The sequence below is a fragment of the Manacus candei genome, unplaced genomic scaffold, assembly GCF_025592945.1.
Source record: "Manacus candei isolate 608988 ecotype Guabito, Panama unplaced genomic scaffold, ASM2559294v1 h1tg000018l, whole genome shotgun sequence".
Lineage (NCBI taxonomy): Eukaryota > Metazoa > Chordata > Aves > Passeriformes > Pipridae > Manacus > Manacus candei.
In genome coordinates this window covers 4,036,566-4,055,764 of record NW_026138066.1, presented here as the reverse complement: position 1 = coordinate 4,055,764, position 19,199 = coordinate 4,036,566, and the positions used below count along the sequence as shown (strand labels likewise).

General features: G+C 44.3%; 3 protein-coding genes across 3 annotated transcripts; all 3 read right to left on the bottom strand.

The window, feature by feature from the left end:
* Positions 1 to 301: 301 nt before the first annotated feature.
* LOC127469663 (histone H1) lies at positions 302 to 1,076 on the bottom strand. Its single transcript, XM_051784307.1, has one exon. It carries the CDS (start codon positions 1,020 to 1,022, stop codon positions 366 to 368), a length of 657 nt encoding a protein of 218 aa, XP_051640267.1. The 5' UTR covers positions 1,023 to 1,076; the 3' UTR covers positions 302 to 365.
* A 1,962-nt stretch (positions 1,077 to 3,038) lies between these two features.
* LOC127469684 (histone H2A) lies at positions 3,039 to 3,584 on the bottom strand. The gene has a single exon (XM_051784332.1). It carries the CDS (start codon positions 3,551 to 3,553, stop codon positions 3,164 to 3,166), a length of 390 nt encoding a protein of 129 aa, XP_051640292.1. The 5' UTR covers positions 3,554 to 3,584; the 3' UTR covers positions 3,039 to 3,163.
* Positions 3,585 to 6,532: 2,948 nt separating this feature from the next.
* On the bottom strand, positions 6,533 to 17,195 carry WBP11 (WW domain binding protein 11). The gene is made up of 12 exons (XM_051784275.1): positions 17,091 to 17,195; positions 15,886 to 16,002; positions 15,060 to 15,091; positions 14,339 to 14,432; positions 13,759 to 13,955; positions 12,772 to 12,905; positions 11,881 to 12,080; positions 10,902 to 11,096; positions 10,264 to 10,365; positions 9,154 to 9,471; positions 8,334 to 8,516; positions 6,533 to 7,647 (listed from the first exon to the last, which is right to left on the bottom strand). The coding sequence occupies exons 2-12, from the start codon at positions 15,947 to 15,949 to the stop codon at positions 7,214 to 7,216; spliced, it is 1,953 nt and encodes a 650-aa protein (XP_051640235.1). The 5' UTR covers positions 15,950 to 16,002; positions 17,091 to 17,195; the 3' UTR covers positions 6,533 to 7,213.
* Positions 17,196 to 19,199: the final 2,004 nt, after the last annotated feature.

Genomic DNA, 19,199 nt, shown 5'->3' with positions numbered 1-19,199 from the left:
CTTTCAAAGCCCCCCGGGCACCGGAGCGAAGGGCGCTCGCCGGACCGCCGCCTCCCGCGAATCTGGGCTGCGCCGGGCAACAAAGAGGGGGCGGAGCGACCGCCGCTGTTATCGCAGGGCCCCCGAAGTGTAGGGACACACTTCCTGTTTAGGGAAGTCCGGGTCTCCCACGGAGGCTGTACCGAACGTGCACGTACTAAAAAATCCTAAATCTTTATTCCGTATAAACTCCTGCTAAACCCTTATAAGATTTAGCTGCCGTGATTTACCGTAGTGTTCCAGCTCTTTTTGAGAGTGAGTGGGTGGCTCTTAAAAGAGCCTTTGGGTTTATTTCAATGAGTGGACTACTAATTTCTTCCGTCACCTTACTTCTTTTTAGGCGCCGCCTTCTTCGCCTTGGCCGCTTTGGGCTTGGCTGCCTTAGGCTTGGCTGCTTTGGGCTTCACCGTTTTTGCCTTGGCCGGGCTCTTCGCTGCCTTCTTGGGGCGGCCTGGCTTTGCGGCTTTCTTGGGGCTCTTGGCCGCTTTCTTGGCCGCCGCAGCCGCCGGCTTTTTAGCCTTCTTGGGGCTCTTTTTCACGGCCGCTGCTTTCTTGGGCTTCTTGGCGGCGCTGGCTGGCTTCTTGGCCGCCGGCTTCTTGGGCTTGGCTGCCGGCTTTTTCTTGGTTGCCTTTTCTTTTGTCTCACCCGGCTTCTTATTCAGCTTGAATGACCCGGAGGCGCCGGTGCCTTTGGTCTGCACCAGGGTGCCTTTGCTGACGAGGCTCTTGAGCCCCAGCTTGATGCGGCTGTTGTTCTTCTCCACATCGTAGCCGCCGGCAGCCAGCGCCTTCTTGAGCGCGGCGAGGGAGAGCCCCTTGCGCTCCTTGGAGGCGGACACGGCCTTGGTGATGAGCTCGGTGACGCTGGGCCCCGCGGGCTTGCGGGCTTTGGAGCCGGCCGCCGCTTTTTTCGGCTTCTTGGCGGCGGCCTTGGCGCCGGGAGCAGAGACCGCGGGAGCGGCAACAGGCGCGGTCTCCGACATCGCGTCAGGCTCGTCCACGATCCACGGGAAACCACTGGGCCTGGAGCTACTCGGCGGCCTCGTATTTATAGAGCGGAGCCGAGCGGTGATTGGTGCGTTGCAGAGCCCGCCCCGCTGCACGGCAGAAAGGTCCCTTCTCCCCGCTCATTTTGTGTTTCTTAGGAGCCAAAAAAGCCTGTTTTTATCAGAATTTCTGCCACCGACCCCCCTCCAGTTCGCAGAGGCGTGGAAAAGAAAGACTCTTGTCCTCCTCGGCAAAGTTTCCTTTCGAAGAGGCAACGGGTGAGCTAAAAAAGAGGCGATAAACCCTGAGTCCTGGACCTGGACAGACCTCGGGAGACAGAAACTTTTGTTTTTCCTTCTAAATAAAATCCGCGACGTGGGGAACTAAATTTCCAAAGTAATTATTTAATATTCTTTAAAGGGTCTTCTCTTAATCTAAACTGAAAAACAGGAATTTGAATCAATATTTTAGTCACAAATTGATTTCAAAGAGGAGGAAGTAACACAGGCTCATCTTGAGCACTGAATATGGATTAGAAATTAGCTCCTTTGTCCAAAATACTTCACCTCTTTCAAAATAATTAAAATAAATTGAACTAGTGCATTATGCAGCAAGGCAAGAAGCAGATTAAAGTCCTGTGAAGGGCTGTTCGTGCCCCAGAAGGAGATGACTTTTTACAGCATAGCAGCTTGTACTGTGTTGCTCAGTGTACACAATGCAGACATGGTTCCCTCATGCTCTGCTACAGAAATACTTAATTTCTTATTAAATTAGGTAACATAAGAACTCAACACGGCCACTTTTTGTTAATAATCATAATCAGTGGCCTAACACTTGGTAATTCGTCAGTGTTTTTATTTTGATACAGCTTGATTGGTGAAAATCTGAGTCATGGTTACCTAAGGAGACACTGCTGCAGCTGATTTTCCCCATACTTCTACACAATAAAACATGCTCAAGTGATCCATTAGGACTCTTCTTTCACAGCAGATTCCTAAATATTCCGTTTTCTTACTGTTCAGTGACTGATCCCTGCATTGGAAGTAATATTAAAAACAGCCTATCCAGCTGATGTGTCTGCTTTACTGAAACACCTGGCTGTGCTAGCAAGAGGGGGACCGTCTCTTCAGCTGCGTTTTGCCAAGACCACACTTCAATTAAAAATAAATGCACATTATTTTTCAGAGTACAGAGAATTAAAAGAAGTATTCTCTGGTATGTTAATTAGTGAGTACAACCCTTTGTTTTGCCAAAGGCCTATGAACTCCTTGTTGCCTCTTGCTATTGTAATTGTTGGTGATACTAGAATTTATGATTCCAGTAATTTATATTTTCAAATGGATAATTATTAAAACATGGGTTTTGACCAATAAGGGAAATTTTCTGTTTCCATTTCAACATAATTGTGGCAATGTTCAGCACCATGTATAAGGTAGAATCAAAACTGGTAACAGTCCTTTTCACCTCAAACTGCCCGTCCAGTGTGATTACCAATTATTCTCAAACTTTCAGATTTGAGGCAGAAAATGGTCTCACAGATCAGACAAAGACTTTTTAAAAATAAAAATATAATTAAAAATTGATAATTCAGAATGCCCATTGATTAAAAGGAAAAAAAAAAAACCACAACCAAAACCAAAACACCAGAAAATGAAACCAAAAAAAGTCTGTAAGCCTGAAGATTGTTTAGAGGGGCAGGGTTGTTTTTCAAGACATCAGTGAGTTACCTGAACTTCACATAGGGATGAGCGGAAAAAGAGGCCTGATGGGGTTGTGGGTTCTTTCATACAGCATTAGTAAACTTCATCTTTTTCACCTCCCCCCCTCCCCCCCAGAAAAGTGATTCCTTTCACATGAAATAAATCTCAGTTTTTGGCATGTATCTAGCAGGATTGATATGTTACATTGTAATTTTTTAAATTTAATTTCGTTTTGGAGAGTTAAAATAAAGGGCTTGGGGCAGGGTTTTTTTGGTTTGGACTTGTTATTGCTTCAGGCTTTTTGGGGGGCTACTTGGAGATATTTTTTTTTTGGTTTAGTTTTTGCTAGGATGTACAGCTCCTTTAATGAGAAAGTGGGTGGCTCTGAAAAGAGCCTTTGGGTTACTTTTGAGGTGGGAACGCTCCTCAGGTTTGTTTCACTTGCTTTTGGCCTTGTGGCTGTCGGTCTTCTTGGGCAGCAGCACGGCCTGGATGTTGGGCAGCACGCCGCCCTGCGCGATCGTCACCTTGCCCAGCAGCTTGTTGAGCTCCTCGTCGTTGCGGATGGCGAGCTGCAGGTGGCGGGGGATGATGCGCGTCTTCTTGTTGTCGCGGGCCGCGTTGCCCGCCAGCTCCAGGATCTCGGCCGTCAGGTACTCGAGCACGGCCGCCAGGTAGACGGGCGCGCCGGCGCCCACCCGCTCGGCGTAGTTGCCCTTGCGCAGCAGGCGGTGCACGCGGCCCACGGGGAACTGCAGCCCGGCCCGCGACGAGCGCGACTTGGCCTTGGCCCGCGCCTTCCCGCCCTGCTTCCCGCGCCCGGACATCGCTCCGACGCTGCCGCCGCCGCCGCTCGAAGTGACGTGATCACGTGTCACCGCACCCCGCCCGCGGCCCCTCTTATAGCTTCTCCGCGCGCCCCGCTCTGCTCGTCGATTGGCTGCGCCGCGCTCTCTCCCGCTCCGACCAATGGCGCCGCGGATCCAAATCCACCCAATGGGAGCCGCCGGCGGCCGAGCCGCCCCCGGGCCGGGCCGAACCTCCGCCCGCGCCCCGCGCCCGCCCCGGCACCGGCAGCGCTGGCACCGAGCGCCCCGTGAGCCCGCCTCCCAGGGAAACGAGTCCGCGCCTGCCCCAGGACAGCGGAGGCGCGCAGCCTCCTCCCGGAAACGGGGGGAACTCTGCTAAAGCCATCGCTGTCGTTTTAGAAACAGTCCTGTGTTTTAAACCTCAGAAGTGCTGCTACAGGGCTACCTTAAAAATTTGCTATTATTACTATAGAAGAGAAACTTTCGTTTCAGTAGGAACATCTGCAAGCCAGCACTGCCGATATGTGTAGACACTAGGCAGGAACGCGTAATACAGGAGGTTTCTCTGATATTAGAGAGGAATTACTCCAATATTGCTGTGATCAAACTAGTATTGATGATTTCAAGCTGAATTATGTTTCCAGGCTGTCTTCTCATCCTTTGTAAACGTAACTGATGTCGTCAGATAACTTCTACAATACAAGTTGCTTAATAAAGCACTTTGTGTTTCAAGCATTGCGTAAGATTACATCACAGACATAAATATGTATTAGGTGGGCGGAGAATATTTATTAGATAGGCGGGTTCATGTAAATTTTAATGTATGAAAGATGTCACTTTTTACTGCTTGGTGTGCTTGATTTGTGGAAATCTCCACCTTGTACCCTGCATAGAATAATCAATGTCTGCTTTCTAAACTGGACTCTGTTTAGTTTACACTCTAAAATCGGCCACAATACTTGGAAGGCTTTTCTGAAGAGCATTAGAAGTCAGGCTGTCACACAGCTACTGAAAGTGGAGAATAGCTCACTGCACCTGTAAGCCGAAGTGATTTCCTGAACATTTAGGATGTTTATCTGGTATGACCTAGCCCTGTCTTACAAAAGAGATTCATGTTCATTTAGGAATTGTCCGTGCTTTCTCTTTATTTCCTGGCATATTTTTCTCTTCTTCCATACACTGTGAGCAAGGGCAGACAATGGACTGAGTCATGTCCTTCTGTTACACCAGTGTTGTACAACAGGCTCTTCCTCCATTTTCTCCATAGCATGGGATTCTGCTTTCTTGTTTCCGTAAATTCTGGCTACTTGGTTGTTTGGGGTTTTTTTATGTTGTTCCCATCTTCATTCCTTGATGTTTTTGCATTCTAAATCTAATTCTAAATGGTTTTTCTTTTTAATACACAACAGATCTTAAGATATGGGTATCATAAAATTACAGTGGGGTAGCATGCATGCAAGACTGTGCTACTTACCCTGGGTGCTACCATTGTAATAGATTCAGGCACGGATCAAGACATGACTCCCACCAGGCTATCCATGATACCCTTTCAAAAAAAAAAACAAACAAACAAACAACAAAAAAAAAAAAAAAAAACCACCAAAAACAAACAACCAAACCCCAAAACTCCAACAAAACCCCGCAACAATAAAAACAAACAAAAACACTAAACCCCCAAAAGATTGCATTTAAACTTTGCAACTCAGAGATCAAGAGAGAAGCACATCCTTCTTTCCAGAAGGGTACAATAACAGGAATTCTGATCTAAGTTGTACAGGGCATGCCAGCTGCAGCAGGATTACAAACAAAGCAAAATAAGAAGTTGTTCATAGCACACGCAAAGTACTGTCACTATTTGTTTACTTCTGGGTAACTAAATCCAGGTCCCCCTTCTGAGGGTTTAATAACATTTTGGATGAATCTCTGCATAATGATATGATTCAATGGATTATAATGAATTGATTCATCTTAGGCGTTGTTTTCTATTTCCATCTTTATGTGGTCACTAACCTCGGTTAGTTGGGCAAGTCACATCGCTTCGCGGTGTCTCAGCCCCTTCCCAGCCCATTTCCTCCCCATGATCATTTCTTATTCTGTGAACACTACTCAGAGCTACAGATGAAAAATGTGAGCGCAAGATGGAGGTTGTATTACAGAGAAGAACCTCAAACCCTATATGACCACAAAAAAAAAAAAAAAAAAAAGAGAGGTGGCCTGGGCTTATGTTACCAGTAGTCCTGAGCTGAGAACATCTGTTCTGAGGCAGTAAAAATGGCATTACATGACTGTGTCCGTGACCAGTGCCATCATAAGTACATACTCCCATCTCACCTCCCCTTTCCACGCATACCCCAAAGCCATCTTAGAGGTCTATCAATTGAGGGTAATTACCTACCTTCTTTAACCCCCTCTTTGAGTGCATTTAACATGTAGCAAATTCAAAGCCTTTCACCTCAGCCAGAAGAGGATGGGTACAGCAACAAGCAAGTGTTCACTCTACCCCACCAGAGAAGGGTTCATCTACATAGAGAATATGGCAGATGCTAGTCTGGTATCTTAATACTAATATTATCCACAAGTAAAATTATCTGTTAATCTCAACATTAAAACTGTTAACCAATTTTTACTTATGGTAGCCTGTCCATGATGCATCCAGTGGTTATCTGAGCCTTGATATGAAGCAAACCTTTTAATAAGACTATATAGAAGAAATCATTTTGTAATTATTAGTAGTACTACAGGACTTCAGTTTTTACATGCTATCGGCTACTAGAAACTACTTAGCTACTAGCTAAAGGTTGAAAGGGATGTTTAGGAACTAAAAAACAAGAATATAGTAGAAGTTCAGTGGAAAAAAAAAGTCTGTATTATTTACAATGTAGTTAGTTTTTCTTTCCTGAGGTTCAGAATGCTTCTATCGTCTCTCAAGGCCAGCCAAGAACTCTCCCTCCTTTCCACCTGCCTGCTAGTTTTACACAAATCACAAGGAAACCAGTATTTTGATACACTGAACATTTATTGTCTTTCATAAGACAACATGAAGTTTCCCCAGCCGATGACAATCCATCAAGATGACCATAAAGGGGATAGGGTGCAAAATTCCAGTGTACAGTATACGCAACAAATTACCTCCCTGACCACCCTGGAAGAAAGATGATTCATCAACCTCACTGCAACTAAAAAATATGATTATAAAATATTTACAGAAAAAACAACCAGTACAGAAAACAAAAACTGGACAACCATTTGTGTATGAAATGCTGCTAACACTTTTCTGGCTCCTTAAAAACCTGTTCCACTACCCTCACCAGAGCATTTGGGGTGTGCAAGGATTCAGGCAGAGCATAGTCACCCCTCTATCCCACGCTCCCCTCCCCAGAATATCATTATCTCCCTCCAAGGAAGGAGGAGGACTTGAGGGGAGCAGCATTGCCTTCTTTACTGTGATTTCCTTTCACCAAGTGGAAATGCTCTAGCTCTGAGAGGAGGTCCCCAGCCACACCCCATCTGCAGCGGTCTCTATTAACAGCACACTGGCAAGTTAACCTGGGGGTAGGGAACTATTCCCTGTCACGTGAGCCCTTTCGTTGCTTGCAGGAGGACTTTCCCTTCTCCTCCCTCCACAGTGATCTGATCCGTGTCCAGAGGGGCAGGAAAGCTGACTAGGACTATGACAGGTCACAGGAGACCTTCCATTTCTTTCATGAAGGCTTCATACACATCATCCTTTGTCTGTACAGAGATAGGGGCAGACGATCCAGCCTTGGGGACAGCTTTGGTTAACGGGAGGGCAGGCTCATCATCCTGTTTTCTCTGGGAGGCAGCTGAAGCCCCTTTATTCTCCCGGCGCACTCGCAAGGCAGTGGGCACAAAGCGAGTGATCTCTGCCTTGGGATTGGTGATCTGCGGCTTGGCACTGATCGTGGCCGTGGCTTTCTTCTCGATGGTGGCTGCACTGGTGTCATCCACCTTGGGGCGCTGGATCAAGCTGGGAGGGGCGCTCAGTACCCCAGGATTTGGAATGGGAGCTGGTGGAAAGAGCCCAGGTGGGGCAGGTCCTAGTGGGGGCACCAGAGGTGGCCGTAACATGCCTGGGCGAGGAGGAGGGATACCTGCAAGGAGAAAAGAAACCATGAGCTGTCTCCACACCTGGGAATTTTAAATTATTTCATAAAAAAAGTGCGCAGGCTCAGAATGCCAAGAAAAAAAAACAAAAAGAAAACCAAAACAAAGCAACCCTCAACAAAGATGCAGTAGCACTGGCTTAAAAACAAAATGTAAAAAAAAAATAAAAATGTTTTCAACCCTGCACCAAGTGCTGGGTTGAAAATGCTGCTCTTCAGACTCTGAAAGCAACAGGAGCTTGTTTATTGCTCCATTTCAAATTTCAAAGTTATAATCTGAAAATAAAAGTTTCTTGACGATCCCTCCCACTGCAATTTCAGAGTCATCAGAAATGTCTGACCCAGGTAGAAAAAATAAATATCCCAATCTTCAACTTATTTATTGGAAAACCATTATAGCATGCAGAGCTTATTCAGAAAGAGTCCAGCAGAGCAAAAGTTTAAACACTGAAATTCCCTTTTTCAGGACAGATTTCTTGCCACCAAACTATACACAGAACTTACTTCTTGTTATTACACAGAAAAGTGTAACAACATAAAGCACAACGCAGCCACACAGACAGGAACAAAGGCTAACTGGCCACCAATTATACTCACTGGCTTGATCACCACAGCACAAACTGGGAAAATAAAGCAAGAAGAGACTTGGCACAGAAACAAACAGAACACTTTACCTGGTGGAGCAGGAGGGGGCAGACGAGGAGGAGGACCACGTGGAGGAGGGCCTGGGGGCAGACCTGGTGGGGGGCCTGGGGGAGGACCAGGTGGTCGTCCAGGTGGGGGGCCTGGTGGCAGCAGTCGAGGCAAAGGCCCACGCAGTCCTGGTAAGCCGGGAGGTCTCAGGAATGGAGGAGCTCCTGAAAGCGTGCATACAAGGAAAGAGAAATTTAATTCATAGTTAAAAAAATACCCCAGCAACTATGTCATCAGCTAATAGTAAAGATCTTCAACAGCAACTTGAAAGCTGTATTAGCCAGCTGCCAGATTAAATAGAATGTTCAAAAATCTCAAAAAGAGGCAGCAGTTATAGAGTTAAAGGTTCTTCATAATAGTCAAATAGTATCTTCTCCTACTTGGAAAAAAGATTCCTCCCCACATAATGAAGTAGTAACTGAAAACAGCTACTGAGCTGAGTTTGTCAGAATTTAAACAGCTAGAAAACTTTCCTCTGTGACATTTGATTGTTCTTCTGGCCTAAAAATAAGTACTTTTGCCATTTTACTCCACTTCATACACTGGCTCTGCTGCAGCCTGTGTTGCCTCTGATAAAGACAGAACCCATCAGGTAGACTCAGCTACAGGAGCTTGATGCCTCAAAAGCAAGGTACAGCATCAAGAGACTGCTGACAGACCATACAGTCTCAGTAATTACCACACTGGGCACGTGTACTCCATCTGCAACATGTTCTGCAGCCTCAAAGCTCCCAAACTGATACCACAGCCTGTAGTACTGAGAGCCTGCATCCTTCAAAGCAGAGTAAATCAAGTATTCACCTGGTGGAGGGCCAGGAGGAAGGCCGGTGGGTGGGCCTGGGGGCCTCAGTGGAGGGGCTGGAGGTGGTCCTAGCGGAGGAGGCCCAGGCATAGGAGGTGCCTGTATCTGAGTTGGAGGAACAGTCTGCGCAGTCTGTTGCTGCTGTTGTGTCTGGGAAGCTGCAGTAGATGACCCGGTCTCTGCCAGAGCTTCCTCACTGAGCTGTTGTTGCTGCTGCTGTTGTTGTGATGCCTCTTCAGACTCTGATTCCTCTTCCTCCTCCTCCTCCTCTTCCGAATATTCCTCCACTTCTCTCCCTTCTTCTGGAATTTCCTGACCTGGATATGGGCATATAGTTATAAAATCTGTCTACGCGTAACATCTTTGTGAACATCAAAGAAACTTGAGGACACAAAATAAAAGAAGAAAAAGAAAGATACACTTTACTTCAAAGGGCAGACATCTGACCACATTTTATTGTTAAACAGAAAATGAAAATAAACAAAAAATAATAATAGAAGAATCATCACTGTTCTAGATAGAGCTCTGAGAACAAGAGCTATCTGTTCCTGTGAGATCTGAAGCTTCTACTACCAACCCAAACTGTAGCTATTTGATCTATGGTTTATGGGAGTTTGTGTGGAGGTAAGGCAACAGGGACAGTGGGTTGGAGACACAATCTCAAAATAAACACAGTCCCCATGTAAAAGAAACTCCCACACCTTTGAAAGATATTGGAGTTTCTTTCTAAAACAAACAAAAAATAATCTTTATTGGTTAACTTATTTCAGTAAAAGGGTATTTTTAAGGAGTACAAACCCTTATAGGTTACAGGCTGAGCACACAATGTTACTCTTTCTCTTTCACCAATAGGTTCATATTTCATTTGAGCAATTGTTTAAAAGTTAAGCAAGAAAAGGATGAGAAGAAAAAACTCAGTAAATTGCTACTCTCAACTTCAACTCTGCTATGCACAGTGCATACACTACTTAACCAAAAATAAATTAAAAACCCCCCAAACAAACAACAAAACCAAATACCTAACCACAGCTGATACTCTAAGCAGATCAGACAGTAAAATGTTTACTCTATAATGGCATATCACCTCCTACTATATCCATCTTACTCACCTGCCATTCGTAACATCATGGCCTGGAGTGGAGTCAGTTCTTTCATGTTCTTTTTCTTTTTTCGTGACTTCCCAGGCATGTCTGCAAACCGGACACTATGACCTGGGGAAACCAAAATATGGACAAGGGTGGCAGGACGTAGGAAGAAAATAATAAAAATCAGATAAGAGTTACATCTACACCTGTTATGGATAACGTATCATTCTAACATAATGATGCTCCTTACATAAGAGTTAACATTGGTGTTCCTGACTATTTGAAGTTTTGCTAGCCTAGTATTCTCTATCAATTGGTCTCCCCCAAGCAAGTGAGTATATTTTATACTGAGGCTTAATTTTGCAGGGTACCCTGCCAATGCAATGCTTCAAGTGAAAAATGGCTTACGAGCTACAAGCTAACTCAACTTTTAAGAAAACAGGTTTATCTGAAAGTTGCTCCACTTCTAGACCATTCTAGAAGTGCTTCCTTCTGACTCATCTATTAATAAAAATCCTTCAGCTGGAATTTAGGTGAGTTAGAACAGAGTAGCTGACTAAATAAATGACACACACATCATCAGTCAGGAGAGCACATAAACTCTACCAAGTAGTGTTTTCCTTTTGAAAAATCAAACCCGAATCTCTAAGTTCCCCCCATACCTGATTTCTTTTCTTCACCACCTTCCCTCTCCTTGTCATTGTCACGATGCAGGAAGTCGTCGCCTTCACTGTCTGCATCTGACCTATCACTGTCACTATCATCGCTGCTCTCATCGTGTTTGTCTTGATCCATATCCTCAGGATAACCTTCATCTTCACTAGTGCTGGACATATCATCATCATGCCCTCGTTGTCCTGCAGAAAGCAAAGTATTAGGAAATGCATAAAATCCAAATACGCTGCTGTGAAAGAACATTTTGTACGTCTACAGTAAGAACATTCCCCCTAGCAACAGCACTGACAAACTGTCATCCCTTTACTGCTTAGCACATATTCTGAAAGAATATCTTGGAGAATGTATTTATAAGATCTCCTATTAGCATGCTGGTTAATTGGCAACTGCTACTGCAACTCATTAACTTCTATTCAGCAACTGCCCACCACTGAAATACTTTGATGCTTTCTGGCATGAAATAAAGCTAATCCATCCATTCACAAAAGTTTCTAAGGATGATACAGCAACTGTGTGAAAAGGAGGACCTAGGTTCTCCTAGCAAATGCACACTCAGGGTTGGCTGGGGACTTTGTTGTTGTGGTTTTGGTTTGAGGTGGGTTGGTCTGGGATTTTTGTTTATTTGGTGGGTTTTTTAAAAGGAAGAATTCTCTGACAATAGCTGGGTTTTTTGAAGGGATATGTACAATCTTTCAGCACTGTTAAGACCACATGGGAGTATATCCAATCTGTGCAACCTAACAGAAAAAAAAACCTGAAAAATGTAATTAGAAGTTTCAACATACCTAGTAAACAAAACTGTAGATATTATGAATATATCAGAATCACCTCAGAGGTGCACTCATTTAAGAAAAGTCCTTCAAGTAGTACTAACACCCATACTGCCAAGAGAATATCTTGTCTAGGGCACACTACATAGCAAAACAGGTCAAGGAAAACCCCAGACAGTAACAGGAAAGTTCTTACCTGCTTCAGAACTGTAAGAAATCTCCTCCTCTCGCCTTCGAGGAGCCATTTCCAAGGTGAAACCCACTTTACGGCCATACATCTGCAGGACCTGAGGTGGGGGTGGCCCTGGTGGAGGTCCAGGGGGCTTCCTTCCTGGAGGTAAACGTGGAACACCAAGCCCAGGAGGAGGAAGCACAGAAATGGACCGAACTGGTGGTCTGGAAATAAGAAAGGAAATGAGAAATGTAGGAACGCAAACAAACAAAAGTAAACATACCCTTAATAGAATTATTTAGCCTTCTCTCATCATTGCTTGCACAGCAGCCTTCTAAAAAGAAACGTGAACATTTACAAAGTATAGATCTGACACAAGGACTTTACAACCTCATACAAAGACATGACTGCTGAAGATCAGACAAAAGCTTCTCAGAAAGCAACTGAAGAGAACAATGAAAAAAAGCAAAGATTGAATCCTACCACAGAAGAGGAATGAAGTAATCACAGAGTTGGTGAAAACAGAAGGCTATTCAGAAGGAAACAGAAAAAACTAGTACTAGAATGAAAAAAAATAATAAACAAGCAAACTGGGAGTTTATACAAACTATTCATATAAACTGAATATGCTAGCAGGACAAAAGAACACACATGGCAATTTAAGGGGCACTTATGTTCAAAGTGGCAGGGTTTTAAGTTTTACCGATATGCAAAAAGCCCAAAACTAGAAGGCATAGTATTTAACTTAAAGGAATTTAAACAAAAACCTGTAAGAGTAGGGAAAGATTAAAAAGGACTTCGGTTCTGAATTCATGACTTCTGCAAGTCAATATTACCTCTGCTTCTGCCCCTAGCTCCTTCCCAGTAACAGAGGTGCTTCCTCTTCACTTCCCCTCAGTTTCTTTTTCCACTTACCCATAGGCTGACGTCTTCTTCAGGATAGAAGGCGGTTGGGCCCCTGGAAGGGGAATGTCCTGGATGAGGATGTTGGAGGGAGCATGAGGCATATCTGGTAAGGGGATACTTTCCACTTCAACATGCTGAGCATTCTGTAAAAGAGGGGTAAAAAAAAAAAAACAAAAAACAAAGAGAAAGAACAGGTTACTCCCATAGAAGCTACTGCACAACCTCATTACCTCAGAGAGTACAGAACACGTGGGACCTGCTATCATTTGTCAGAGGTGTCTGTTCTTAGGGCATGTTATCTTGCAGCAGCCTATGAAAGAAATTTGGGAAAGTGTCAGCAGTAAAAGCTTTCAATGCAAAATAAAGCACATGCAATGCACTTATGAAAGGCTTTAGTATTCATGTTTCTATTTCCCTTCAGACCTTCAGTCTCCAAAACTAAGAGACTGCAGACAAGTATGGCTGTACTTTTTGAGTACTCAGCAAGCACAAATCACACACTGATGCATATTCCAAAGGAAAAAAAAACAAGAAGTCTTACTCCTTGTACTTGCACATCACTATGTTCTAGAATACAGCAAGGAAGAATGCTAGAGAAAGATCTTTAAAAGAATGCCAAAGGCTTCTCATTATTTCCAGCAAGAGATTTAGCAGAAATTCACAGATATATCAACTGCACACTCACAGGCTTGCTCTTTCTTTAATACAGAAAACAAAATGCTGATATTGTTGATTTGCAACATAAATTTCCCTTTCCTCCTTTCATGTTGAATGAGATCAGTATATCAGAGACAAACAGTGGCTTGACAACAGCCACACTGTCCTCACTGAAATGCTCTAATTGGAGGTACTGTGCAAATTATTGTAAGTATTTCACATGGGCTACATGTCACTGGTCTCTAATAAAGCTCCTTCCTTTGTAACTGTCCCACCTAATGAGCAGACAAAGAGAATAACACTACGACAGCTAAAAGACTGAAATATATTAAGCATTACCTTGACAGCATCAAAATACTGGCTGAGTTGTGATCTCTTCTGCTCGTACTCTACTTCCAGCTTGCGCAGTTCTTTATAGATGTCAGGATTCTCTTTCTCGTAGAGCCGCAAGATACGTTCAAAAGTCTCACGGAGTTTTTTGCGTTTATCCTTCAGCACCTTTTCATTAAGTTGTGGCTGCTGTACTGGGTTGAACTCTGATCCAAGACAGTAAATAAAGGACAAAAAAAATTCATAAATTACTCTACTGCACAACTGTGATGAATGAAATCAATTCAAAGCAAAAACATCTTCAAACCCTATTTTCAGGAAGTTTTCAGCCTTATGACAACACTCTCCTTCAACTCTAAGTTATATCACACACACTACTCATGCTTTTTGTCAGACATCTTGAAAAAAGTCCTTTTTGATGGCACCACATCACCTTAAATTGTAATTAATCTCCAGCTTTAACAGCATTAATCTCCCTTCTAACAGGAAAGGAAATATTCTATTTAGTCTCCTCAGTCATCCCTTAAAACTAAGTTATACATCTACATGAGCCACTGCCTAGGTCCAACACCTGGTACCTCTTACTCACCCATCTCATCCAATTTTTCCATGTCCCGGATAATCTGCTTTGGATCTTTCATCTTCAGTACAGCTGCTCGTACCATCATTCGTTGCTTTTTGTTCTAAGATCAGGGATCAAGTAGATCAGAAAAGTGTCACAGAAGAAAGACATAGAACATCTGTTACCCTTTCTCAATATTTCCAGTCTGGAGAAAAAAAAACACACCTCAAAATGCCCTGCAAATGTTCACCATGACACAAATCAGAAGCAAAGGTAACTAAAACTCCTGGTAATTTTAATTCTACTGTCTTGATAATTACAAATGCTACTATAATTCATTCAATTAAGACACATACAATCAACACAATAACCAACTGACAAAATAGAGTAAAACACTAAAAAGTGTGTGAGTCTTGGGTGGCTTATTTGTTGTTTGGTTTTTTTGTATTGGGCTTGTTGCTTGTTTGCTGGCTTCGTTTTTTTTTCTTTTTAATTTTACTCCTAACTACTTACAATAATATTTTTTAAAAAATTACAAGTTAAAAACCAGCAGGTGATGAGACATGTTTACTCAAAACAAGATTTCTGTTTTCTTAAACTACTTGTTTGGATAGTATTTTCCAAAGTCAATCCTAGGATACCAACCAAAACATCTGTAGTTTAGTAATCAGCCACAGCCCATTACAGTCACAAACATGATACACAGTACAGGAAACACCAACTAAATGTTCCCAGTCTCTTTATTTACCTTCTTTAGTTCCCTTTTCCTAGCTTCCTTCCCTAGAGGGGGAAAGAAAAAGAAAATAACAACTTGAAAGACACAATCAAATGGAAGAATCTTTCCTTCATCAAGACTAGTGCTGTTTATCAACAGCTCACTCATCTTCAAAGACTGTAACTGTAACTCAACTTCCCACTGAGAGAGAAATACAGCATGAAATAGATTTCTGTTTCACGTGTTTTATACAGGAAAAAAAAAGGAGATACTGCAGTCTTCATGTCTCCAGAAGCAGAACTTTTTCCATACAAAAAATAGAACAGGCAACAGAAGTCATAGTAATACGTGCAACCATGAAAAGATTGCTGCACAGAAGCTGAAACAGAGTCAACAGACAACACACTTGAAAAATATCTAGGTTTTGAGTATGCATCTGAAATAAAGCATTTCCACCATGTAAGTCTAGATTTTCTTTATGTATTTAGCCTTGATAACATCTGACAAGTTACCAAAAGCAAAAAAAAACCAGTTAAAACAACTCCCTCATCTAACCAGAGCACCTACAAAAGTTGACATGTTCCTCAAATTCCAATCTCAGTCAGATTAACTTTGTCCCAGGAAGCAGCCTGCAGTTTAACTAACAGCTAAATACAAACTGATAACCACAGTGAGAACCAAGAGAGAAATACTCAGAGAAGCAACAGCATGAAAGCAAGAAGCCTTCTTAGCCAAAACTGAGATGTTTTTCAAGTTAGGGACACTCGGTTCTGATTCATGAGTGAGGATCTTATCCTCAGAAAAAGCTTTTTATCTGCTTCCCCCCATTCCCATCTGCTTAGCTTTTATGGATACTTACGGGCCTGATCGGTGGGATTCATAAACTTCCCACTCTTGGTGGACGATGTAGATCTCCGCCCCATTTTGATCTTTTTTCTTCTGCCTCAAAAAACGAACTTAAAAAATAGGGAGAGACCTGGAAAAGATTATACAGTTTCAGGTCCTATGCACTGATAGCTTAATTATTATTTCTCTTCTCTTCATTGCACTGAGGTTGCACCCTCAAATATCTCAAACACCCAATTTCAAGCTCATGCTACTCTAATTAAATACTACTAATTTAACTAAGTACCTACTTACTACTACTTCACTAAGAAATAATTTTAAACTAATTGATAATTGTCATTATTCACACTAATATGCAAACCAAGAAGCTTTGTGCTTACACTGTGAAGGGGTGCGGGGGGGGGGGGCAGAAACACATATTCTATTTTTCTAAGAGCATATCAGAGTTCATCTTCTCATTTAATCTCACAAGAGCTCTCCAGTTTTCACCTCTGTTGCAAATGTTTCCCCCCAAATCTCCTCCCTTCCTCAGATTCTAAGCTGCCACTGCTGTTCCTCCCCAGTACCCACTGTATCCATCAGCAGGTGTGCCGCACACATCCCTGTCTTCTTCACCTCCCCAGAGCCCACTTGTGCTCTCTGTCTCCATCAGCATTATTTCAAGCTGTGTTGTGATGACCAAAGAAAGGGTTATTCTGGAAAAGATTATTTCCTGTCTTTTGACATTTCTTCACCTTACAGATGACTATCTAAGCGTTCAAACTACAGTCCGGGATGTTTCTTCTCTCTCAGTTTTGCTCTCCCTCTACCTCCACTCCTAATTGCCTGACAAAATACTGGGGGTTTTTTGCAAGACACTATCATTTCTTTAGGTGGGAAGCTCACCACACAGAGGTAACAGTTATATTTACACCCCGTATTTCCCACATTTCTACCATTTAACGGGTAAAGAGAAAGAGAACAAACTTCTGAAACCTCGATCCCAAATCTTCTTAGGACTCAAAGCAGAGTTTCAATGCAACAAGTTAACATACAAAGGTGGAAAAAAAATAAAAATCAAGCACTAAATTTATGACTTTTTTGGCCACTGAGGAATGGGGCAGAAAGCCCTCCCTTCTCCTCCCCCGACAGAAGGAGGAAGAGAAGACGGGAGCGCAAACCACCACCTTCTCCTCGCTTCTTTTCTCCTCGCAACCCAGCACCGCCCACCGCTCTCACCCCTCCGCCGGGCCGGGCCGGGCTCCGTCCCGGTGCAGCCGCGGCCTCTCAGTCCCGCGCCCGCCTCCGCGGCCCCGCCGCCATCTTGCACTGGCACCGTGTGGCTGCGCGCGGAACCGCGCTCCGGAAAGGGCCGCCCCAACTCTATGGTTCCGCCGCCCTTCGCTCCCCCTCGGAGGTTCCGACTCTGTGGTTGGACCGGGGCGGGGCCAGGAGGCGGGGCTGGAGCGGGGGCTGGCATGGACGGGGATAGGGACAGGGAGAAGGACAGGGGCGGGGACAGGGATAGGGACAGGGATAGCGACAGAAACAGAGACAGGCTGTGCCCAGCCAGCCCCACCGAGCCCTGAGAGCAGGTGAAGACAGAGTTGGGGAGGGATACGGGTGAGAGAGCCCTACGCCGGCAAGGCCAGTGCTGGAAAAAGACTGGAATAGGCCAGTGCGGGAATAGGGACAGAAGGGAAGGCCTGTGAACGTGGTCGTCGAGGGCGCTGTTCTCCCGCACTCTCCAGGGGAGATCCCACAAAGTGCCCACCACCCCCGCCCTGAAACAAGGCAGAGCCAAAGGGCATATGAGAAGTCTCTGTCCATGGGGAATAAACGCAAAGTGCTGCGGGAGCAGGAGGGAGCTGCCCACAGCCTCAGGTCTGTCACATGGGTTTGTTGTAGGATTTGGCCTCGAGGTAGCGCTGCTGCCCTGTGAGTGGGGCTGGCATTCCTCTCTTGGGCTCCTGGGCAAGCTGCCGTTCCATGGGACTACTGGGAAAAAGTGACTGGATGACGTTCATCTGGGAGCTCAGGTTGTACTAAGGGAACAGGAGAAAGTCTGGTCCCATCAGGGGCCACTGGAGCTACTCTGTTACTTGTCTCTTCCCGCAGCTCCCCTTGTGGTGAACTGGTGAGGCTGGGGAACACCGTGTAGGAGCTGTTCTGCATCATCGTCCAAAGTACAATTTCTAGCAAAAGTCCACAGCACACAAAGAACCAGGATAAAGCTACATGAAACATCAGGGTGCAAGCAATAAAATATAGGTGCAGGATTAAAGAATTAGCATGCCAGGGAGAGGTGTAGGAAGGACAGTTTTCTCTGCACAGGCAGCACCTGGGAACAGAGGTGGTCAGAGCTCTGAGCAGGATTTGTAGACACCCCCCCCCCTGCTCCTGGTGAACATGCCATGCAAGACAACGTTATTACAGTTTTTCAGATAATGGAGTCTCAGTTGGCAAACTTAGAAGCTTATGAAGGATCACTGCAGGGTGGGTAAAAGACTATAAGCTGTGTATCATAATAATACCAACATCCACCACACACTGCACAAAATCCAAGTTAGCAGATAGCTAGTCCAGGAGAATCCTTGGAGCCAAGACTTCAGAAGCTCTCAGTGCCTAGGGAGTCTTGCTCTGCACAGAGCAGAGTCATCCCCACCTTGTGTCTCTTTGGCCTGTTCTCTTTACATTATTCTTGTTACCAGAAAGAACTTTCTGCAGGGCAGATTTTGCTTGCAACCATACTGTTTTTCCACACAGGTTTGAAAGCAGCTTAGACTGGCTTGGGCTGGTTTAGTTTCTTTTCTTCCTTGAGGCTGTTCTGACTTGGAACATGCATATCACAGTTTTAATTCTTAATCTTTTGTCCAGAACAGCAGCCTGAGCAAAGGGAGAATGTTCGAGGGGATGTGATGTAAAGCTGTGGCCATGCACATCCCTGTCATGCAACATGTCACTGGAGAGGGGACGGCTGAATTTTTGAAGATTAGTTGCACCTTACAAAGCCTGGGGCTTTCTGTCATGGGAACACTGGGCTCAGTGGGGACAAAGGTGCTGCCTCAGCCGTGACTGCTTTCTCCCAAAAGTGTCTGCTGACTTGGACAGTAGTTCTCTCACATTTTTCACTTGATACTTCTGTCACAACAAGATGCAGCTCCGAGGAGTGTAGAGAAGAAACATCAATAGATGGGTTATGATACCTTTGGAGCACCAAGTTTAAGGCTGGACAGAGAGTTAGAAAGAGCAGGGATTAATTCTGTGGTGGGGAAGCCTGCTTTCCTTTAAGTCCACTAGGAACAAGGATATGCATAGAGCTGAGTAGAAATTGTATAGCTCTGTGTT

What these genes read in the sequence shown, in the direction of transcription:
- LOC127469663 (XM_051784307.1), bottom strand. Translation starts at nt 1,022, where the DNA reads ATGTCGGAGACCGCGCCTGTTGCCGCTCCCGCGGTCTCTGCTCCCGGC.
- LOC127469684 (XM_051784332.1), bottom strand. Translation starts at nt 3,553, where the DNA reads ATGTCCGGGCGCGGGAAGCAGGGCGGGAAGGCGCGGGCCAAGGCCAAG.
- WBP11 (XM_051784275.1), bottom strand. Translation starts at nt 15,949, where the DNA reads ATGGGGCGGAGATCTACATCGTCCACCAAGAGTGGGAAGTTTATGAAT. An exon ending in AAGAAGACGTCAGCCTATGG is followed by an intron (nt 12,081 to 12,771) that starts GTAAGTGGAAAA and finishes TCTTATTTCCAG; the next exon opens with ACCACCAGTTCGGTCCATTT. An exon ending in GCCCCCTCCTGCTCCACCAG is followed by an intron (nt 7,648 to 8,333) that starts GTAAAGTGTTCT and finishes TTCTCCTTGCAG; the next exon opens with GTATCCCTCCTCCTCGCCCA.